Below are 9,116 nucleotides of genomic sequence, written 5' to 3' on the forward strand. Positions count from 1 at the left end.
ACCACATTACTCCAAAATAGCATTCAATCTTATGAACAAAGATTCAACTACATAATATATTTTCATAGTTGAAATCATGAGTCAATTGAAGCTAGACTACCATGGAAAACCTGGAAGCACTGCTTGACGACCGTTTCGTCCTATTATGGGATTCCACAGCATTGCGCATCGACGATCCCGCACTCGCGAGATTCGAACTCAGGACCTACCAGTCTCGCGCCAAAGCACTTAACCGATTGCTCAAACTTCGTGGATTGGTTGAAGTTAACCATTAACGCCGTTGGATGCCGGCTCAGTGGTCTGGAGGCTAAGTGCTCACGCGCGAGACTGATAAGTCCTGGGTTCGAATCTCGCGAGGCGGGATCGTAGATGCGCATTACTGAGAAGTCCCATAATAGGACGAAACGGCCATCCAGTGCTTCCAGGTTTTCCATGGTGGTCTAGCTTCAATTGACTCATGATTTCAAATATGAAAATACTGAAATCTCCACAAAACCCCTTCTGAATAAATCATATATCTAAATGAATATATATGAATTCAAACAATATTAGTAGATGAAATTGAATTCAGTTATCTAGAATATTGGCAGTAAATAACAAATAAACAAATAATATACATCTGATTATGCCACATCCGTTTGCATTGTAAACATAACAGACCTAACCAAAAGCACTGACAATAACATAGATTTAATTTAAAATAAAATTTGACTAGAGTTACCAGTGGAACTTATCATGATCATTTCGTCCTACTTAGAACTCATCAGCTGGATATGATTGTATCTCATTGTTGATATTTACACTCCAAATCAAACTCAGCACTTCTCTCTTCAAGCTACAACGTGTTTATACCTATCGCACCAACCGATGACTAACTAGACTCTGTAGGTCAGCGAATAAGATGTTGGATTTTGAAGTAAAATGTACTACGTTTAAGTCTCAATGTTAATATTAACATTAAGATTCAGATACATCGATCTGTTAAGTGCCAACCACGGTGAAATGCGTCCTGAATTCCACTACTAGAGACTGTTAAACATCGATAAAAACTTGTGACGAAATTATAAAATCTAGGTGATCCGTTTCGGATGGACATCTGCTAAAAGAGTCTGATCAGTCTAATCAGCAAGCCATGCAAGCTCCCCAAAGAGTTCAACCCTTCTGTATCAAATTAAAATACATGATTTGATCCTGACTGTAGCTTTAATCTGTGGATGATCAGTGCATTTCAAATAATTATTTACTACCATTTTAATACATATGGCTAAAAAACATGATTTGAATGGTTTAAAACCATTTTGCTTACTTGATATATTCTAGTAGATGTTAATGGTACTCCAGTAACAGATTCGGTTGATTCTTGTCGATCCAATAAACGTTGTCTTAAGCTATCAATTTGACTCTCCAACTCTGTGTTACCTTTACGTAGACCATGAATTTCATCTAATAAATCATGCTGTATTCAAATGGAAAAAAATCGGTCAGTTTATAAGAGCATTCTTTACAATCGTTCAGGGTTAAAAAAATTTAATAGATAACATATTGTAGCCAAGTGGATAACGCGATGGCGTTTGAAGCGAAAGGTACTGGGTTCGAGTCCCAGAGTGAACATTAACTCTGAGATGCAGGTACATCCAGCCGACGAGTCCCGAATAGGACGAAACATGCGTCCTGGATTCCACTGCTAACCACTTACATTTTGTTCTATACAAACTGATCTCTTTCGCCTATCGTACTAAAATATAAACAGCAACAGGAAAAATTGCAGAATATTGTAACAGTTTTAGATGATTGTTGAAACATTCAACTTTTAGTCAATATTGAACAGGATCCAATCAACTTCATATCTTTTATTTAAGACAATACGGTAGGAATACGGTATGAAACTGTTTACCATTTAATCAGACATCATATAATCTCATTTGTGAGTAACTGAACTTTACTTATTTATCATGAAATTTCACTAGAACCTCGTTAAGATGCCCATCCAAGCTAGTCACTAATGTGTTTTCAATCACGTGTGTTTGAAAGAATGTGTATAGATTAGTTTATCAACGCTCAGATGGATGTTCGCAACAGCATGTGATTAAGGAATCTATTACCTTAAACATTACATAGGTATAAATAAGACTAATAATGCTACAGAAACAAACTTATGGTCTGAGACTGAACAAATGCTACTGAATAAGTTATGAATTGATGTACATAATACGAACGTAGCGCTAATACCAGAGAATAAAGTCTACAACCACATATATGCAGTTATGATGAACTAACAGACTTACATTTTCATTTTCAAGTTTTCTTAATCTCATTTCACGTTCTTCTGCACGTTTCTGATTAACTGATAGTCGATTATTGGTTTCTTCGATTGTAGACTGTAGACGAGTAATTTCATCAGCTTGACAACGCTTTACATAAAAAAATGATTTCCAAACAGAATATACATAACTTATTCAGGCCTGACATTTATAAATTCATAGTTATTGTATTGAATTGGATAAAAAATGTAAAATTATGCGTACGAATGTTAGGGCTGAACCAATCAGTCACCAATTGAAAATAATGTATGTCACGTTGAAGGAACCACAAGCATGCTTCACTCTTTATTCAGGAAGATTTAGGAGGAAGAACAAGTTCAGACAGGCAGACTGGAAAGAAGGATACCTCATCAAGATACCAAATGAAGGAGATCTGAGCAAATGTAAGAATTACAGAGGCATTACACTACAGTCGGTATCAGGAAAAGTTTTCAACAGAATGTTGCTGAATCAGATGAAAAACTCAGTAGACTCCCGAATTCGAGATCAACAGACCGGATTCCGTAAAAATTGGTCGTGTACTAATCAAATCACAACATTACGTACCTCTGTGGAACAAGCAACTGAATGGAACTAGCCAGTATAGATCAACTTCTTTGATTATGAGAAAGCATTTGACAGTGTGGATAGGAGAATATTATCGAAACGTCTTCGACACTATGCAATACCTGAGAAAATCGTCAATATCATACGGAATTCATACGACGGACTACAGTGCAAAGTCGTTCATGGAAGACAGCTGAGAGATTGATTACAAGTAAGGACCGGAGTCAGACAAGGCTACCTATTATGCTCCTTTCGCTTTCTTCTGGTGTTTGACTGGATTATGAAGACCTTGACTTCTAAGGGCAAGCACGGAATACAGTGGACGGCTAAGAATCAATTAGAAGATTTAAATTCTGCAAATGACCTACCCCTTGTATCCCATATACACGAACAAGTGCAGATGAAGACAATTAGTGTAACAGCAGCCCCTGCATCAGTAGGCCTCAGTGTACACCAAGGAGAAAACAAGGTCCTCGAATGAAACATAACGAGCACCAACTCAATCACACTTGATGGAGAAACTCTGTAATAGGTGTTAACTTTCACGTATTGAAGAGTAGCATCATAGATGAACAAGGAGGTTCTGATGCAGATGTAAAGGCAAGGATTGACAGAGCAAGGACAGCATTTCTACAGTTCAAAAACTAATGGAACCCAAAACAACTGACAACAATACCAAGACGAGAATCTTCAATGCAAACGTCAAGACAGTCCTACTGTACGGAAATGAAAGTCAGAGAACTAATACAACCATAATCAAAAAGGCAAAAGTCTTTATAAACAATTGTCTTCACAAGATACTCAATATCCGTTGACCGGATGCCAGCCTACTTTGGGAGAGAATAAGACAAGTTCCAACTGTAGAGGAAACTAGGAAAAGATGTTGGAAGTGGATAGGACATATATTGAGGAAATCATCAAACTGCATCACAAGGAAAGAGCTAGCTTAAAATCCTGAAAGGAAATGGAAAAGTGGAAGGCTATAGAACACATTATGTCGGGAATTGTAAGCAGTCTTGTAAAGGATGAATAGCAATTTGAAAGGATTACCCAGGTCAGCGTTGGATGGAGAATGCTGATGGTCGGCCTATGCTCCTCCATGAGGGGAAACAGGCGTAAGTAAATAAGTAAGTATGTATCCCACGTCGATTGAGCTAACATTGAAATGCCGGATAAATGAATAATTGTAAGGTCAATGATGAGGTTAGTTAAAAATCTTTTTACGCAAAATGCCCCTAACCACGTAAGCGCCCATCAACGCATACAAACACAGTTTGTTCAGTTTGGCTCAACAATAGGGATGTACAATCCCTAGTTCAATCTCGTCAGTACATTATTACTTACTTACTTACTTCATGAAGGAATTATCAATAATAACTGCTGTTTCAAATATTGTTTGTTTTTGGACGATTTTGTAGGAATATTTATTAAAAAATCGATTGACTAACCACAATCATAAATCAGATCATTTCAAAGGAACTGAACCGATTCGAATGAGAGTGATTTCAATACTTTGTTAGGTAGTTTTATAAAGATATTTCGTAAGTATATAATGTAAACAAATCTTTATAAAGAACTAAAATCAATTGAAGTACCACTGTTCGAAACAGTTGGGTAATCATTTTATTTTCATTTCAAAATCAATTACAATGTCCACTCATATGAGTCTTACTTTCACGGTGTTGTAAATTACTGATTTCATTGTTTGCTTGAATCTTCCCATTGATGTTTAGGACTGCAATTGGTCAGCCTCTAAATGGCGTATGTGCATACTGTACGTATTGCCTCGATATAACCTTCATTCACAAGCATTGTAAGCAAAGATGGATAGTGGCTAGCAGTGGAATCCAGGACGCGCGTTTCGTCCTATTTGGGACTCGTCAGCTTGATAGACCTCCATCTCAGAGTTGATGTTCACTCTGAGACTCAAACCGAATACCTTTCGCTTCAAACGCCACTCAACCACTGAGTCCTTATAGCCACCCAGTGGCCGAGTGAATAACCCGATGGCGTTTGGAGCGAAAGGTATTGGGTTCGAGTCCCAGAGTCCTTGATTCCACTGCTAGGCACTATCCATTTTTGCTTACAATCAATATTATTGTTTGCTTGAAGGTTTTTAAGTGCTAAAGCTTCGTCTTCTCTGTGTAATAACCTTCTATCAAAATTATTTTGATCATTCACTTAATAGGATTTATTAGTTGAAGTGTTTTAGCAGTAGATTTATTGGTATTGAAATGTGAACCACTAAATGTTAACTCAATTAAGCGATTGCTTCGAGGCCTTAAGGTCTCGAATTTCTAGATCCCTGATCTGTTAATTGATGAACACTACTGTAAAGTTCTATATCGGGAAGAAGCAGTTGTATAGTGCTGCATATTTCTCTTAATAGTTCTTCAATGAAACTTCTCTTGTAACATACAATTACAAAAGAAATATGATTTTTTTCGAAAGACAAACATACAATTTCACTTGTTTGACTCTTTAATTGATGTCCTTTCTCATCTAATTTCATTTCCAAATGTCCAATACGTGTTACTTGTTCTTGATTAGTACAACGTAGTCGTGCTAGTTCCTCAGTCTGAAATGTATAAAAATGAAATTGACAATTACAATATATTGTTGCATTAGTTATTCTGAATGTTAGTTACGAAAAATAAATGTGCACTGCTGAGGAGTCCCATACTAGGATGAAACGGCCGTCCAGTACTTTCAGGTTTTCAATGGTGATCTAGATTTAATTGAATCATGAATTCAAGTATTAAATAAACAATAGTATGAGGTGGTGACATTTAAAATCTAACGAGTGAGATCAGTGGTAGATAAGGTTTAAACGACCTTCACTTTAGATTCTAATTTATACTGCTACGTGGTCCTAATAATCCTATTGGACCAATCAGCATAAATCAGTTAATGCTTTTCCACTAGTTGCCTGATTGATTTAAAGTATATATAAAGAATTTTTTGTATTTTTGTTACATTAAAGCAGTAATAAGTCAGTTATTAAGTCTTATCTTCTGATGTTTTTGAGGCTCAGTAAAACATAAATAACTAAGGATATCAATGGTACTTATTCTCGATTGATGTGTTGCCAGTGTTAATTCAATCCAATAATACAAAGTAATGTCGGTTGTGATAGATGAGGACACTTATTTGGGTGAATCACGTTATGATCTATCGTTTAGGTGTTACTAATCTCTTCAAAAGTTTGATCTTTTAGTTTTTAACTAATTTAATTGAAATTATTCATAACAATAAATCACTCGAAATTAACATCACTTTGAATAATTGGAACCTTGAATTGAATATAACATAAGTTTTATAAGCTAATAGAATATTGAAAGCCCCAGAATGCCCTGGTACGGCCAAGATTGGGGAGAGTCCGGTCTCCTTCTCGAAATGCTCTCACATGGCCACGCGTATATAGTCTCTGTCATGAAATTCCTACTCACTACATTCTCGTGGCAATACTGTTGTTTACGAAATTGAGAGGATGAAAAGCGAACTGCTGGCGCTTTAACCGGGCCGATGGTCACGGCGAGTTTACTTAGGGGAGTTGGAAAACCCTGATTCCAAACCAATGGTGCACATGGGCTACAGTATCCTGAGGGAACAAATAGCGTATGAACCAATCGGTGGTCACTGGCTACTATGGGACTGCATTTCCTTAGCATCCTCCACTGACTTATGGATCAGATTTTTAGGTCAAAGGCTCCGAGTGTGGCCCTCTAAAAAAAACCACCTGCTTCATTTTGTTCCAATATACATTTGTAAGTCATTATCTCTATATCTAAATATTGATTTATAAATGTTTATGACTTACATATTGATTTTGTATTTGCTTTATTCGTTCTTCTCTATAAACTGCATCATCACGTAAACTTTTCACTTCTGCTTCAGCAGTTGCCAATTGTTTACGTATATTATTTAGTTCATCTCTTAGCTTAAACTATATTTAAAAAATAAAAAAAGTACTAAAATGGTGGATGGTTGCTCAATTTTGTGGATTGATTGAAGTTAAATATTAACACTTTTGGATACTGGCTCAATGATCTAGAGGTTAAGCGCTCTCGAGCGAGACTGATAGATTCTGGGTTCGAATCTCGCGAAGCGATATCGTGGATTCATACAAAAACCTAACTAAACAATTCACATACTTCTCTAAGCAACTAAACTAAATGGTTATAAGGAAAATTTGCTTGTCAATCATAAAGTTACAGAAAGAAATTATGCAGTTCTATTGAGAGATCATATAGAGTTGAAATATGTTTAGATTTAGAGAAACATCATTGATGAGTTAAGATGAACTCTACATTACAGCTTCAAATAAAAGAAACTTAAAATATATAAAATCTTTATTATATTTCAATAATTTAGATACATCGTGCATTGAATATGATCTTTGTAAAGTTAATGGATGTGAATTGCTAAGAAATTTAGTAGTAGTGTAGTAAACAAGAAGACGATTGGGGACAACCGGATGTATTTGAGGACGAAATTATAGAAAACCTCATTAAAATCTGACAATCATACAGTAAACTGTTAATTTGCAAACTATCAATCAATTGTCTCAATCTTGACCATTCCTTCTTCAAATATCAATCCATAGTCTGAGATTATTATTGTTCATGCATTTTCATACCAATTGAGTTTCGTTTCCGTTCTCTCCTTATCGATCTTCTAGTGAAATACATTCTCTACCTGACCATAGTCATATACTACTACTTATGTGGATGTAAGCAACCCACACCACAGTAGTATAAATTTATCATTCATAGTCTGTTAGATTTTCATAATCTTCATTCAGCATCATTACAGAACCATCTAAATAGCTTCGAGCTCATTAAAATTTGTTCAATTTCTCAGTACTGGAACCCTTTTTTTTCAGATATCTCCGTTATAAAGTTTGATAACTTTTAATGACCTCATTGTTTATTTATTTATAATAGTAATAATTATAAGAAGGGGTTTTGTGAAGATTTAGTATTTTCATAGTTGAAAGCGTAAGTGAAATGCTTATATACTCTCAATCGAACTTCTGGACAAGCCAATTCACTTATCCATCTGGAGTCCTGTTTTCACCTTGTTAATTATTCACTTATTAACCCCCGATTACTTTTTATATGAGCGTAGGTGTGTGTACACTTTTAACCTTATTCATCACATGTCTGTAACTTATTCTTGTCTGACTATAAATATTGAATAAAGCTTGATAAAAGCGAGTTGGCTTACCCGCCACCTCCAATACTGGGTTCGAATCTCGTGAAGGCGGGATCGTGGATGCGCACTTCTGAGGAGTCTCACGATAGGACGAAACGGTCGTCCAGTGCTTCCAGGTTTTCCATGGTGATCTAGCTTCAATTGACTCATGATTTCAACTATATAAAAAATTACTCAAATCTCCACAAAACCCCCTTCTGATAATACTACATGAGTTGGCTTACCCGCCATCTCCAATGGTTGTCGTTTTTTGCTATGCTTGCTGATACTTGCTCATGTGCTTATAACTTTCTGGCCTGTGTCATTTGTTAATAAAACTGTAGTTGCCACTTCTATTTGCCCTGTGATTTTATGCACCGTTAAGAATTGTATTATAACGGTTATTGAGGTGAACGATTAGCGCAGCATTGCATTACAAGATGGTTAATTTGGATATACTTTGTAAGAATGTTTGTAGCTTTTATTTATGTTTCTCAACTTCTTACTTAATTTGTTTAATTGTTAATTCGATTGGACGAGAACCGGTACTTTCAACGTTGTATGATCGCCGGCACAATTGTTAATACTTATCACAAAACGTTGTATAAGACGTTGCACATACTTTAATGAATAGATTAATTACTGCTTACATAACACATGTTATCTCTCTGTCTAGCTAGCTATTGACATATAACCATCTTTATTTGGTGTCTTTATCACTACTAATCAGGTCATTTCTTTGATTGTAGTAATCAGATGTATCTATTGGCCACTATCTATCATCTTCATATCGTAATTGTAGAACCAACTTCTTGACCTTTTCAACATTCAATCATTAATTTACCAGCCAGTTAACCAATTGTGTAATCTCATTGTATTCATTTTTATGCTCACTAATTTTGGCTTACGTATGGCGTAATAAGGGTTGTTATACGTCTACGTGATTGAGTCTAACGTTTGAACAGTTGAACTACTTGAATCTTTCCATTTAATCTATCACTCATATATTTAACCTTGTCAAGTACTTACCTGTGACCTCGATCATGTTTTATA

The 9,116-nt window shown here is 35.7% G+C and overlaps 1 protein-coding gene across 1 annotated transcript in view; it reads right to left on the minus strand.

Moving 5' to 3' along the window:
- The window catches only part of Smp_165890 (rab6-interacting protein 2/elks/erc/cast,putative), a gene marked incomplete at both ends in the record, with an annotated part of 20,168 nt that extends 13,630 nt beyond the window's left edge, over window positions 1–6,538 (minus strand). The window contains 2 exons of the mRNA XM_018798708.1: window positions 2,250–2,409; window positions 6,255–6,538. Coding sequence (XP_018647443.1) covers window positions 2,250–2,409; window positions 6,255–6,538 — 444 coding nt within the window. The remainder of the gene's footprint in view (window positions 1–2,249; window positions 2,410–6,254) is intronic.
- Between the last annotated feature and the right edge of the window lie 2,578 nt (window positions 6,539–9,116).

The sequence above is a fragment of the Schistosoma mansoni genome (assembly GCF_000237925.1).
Source record: "Schistosoma mansoni, WGS project CABG00000000 data, supercontig 0441, strain Puerto Rico, whole genome shotgun sequence".
NCBI classification, from domain to species: Eukaryota; Metazoa; Platyhelminthes; class Trematoda; order Strigeidida; family Schistosomatidae; genus Schistosoma; species Schistosoma mansoni.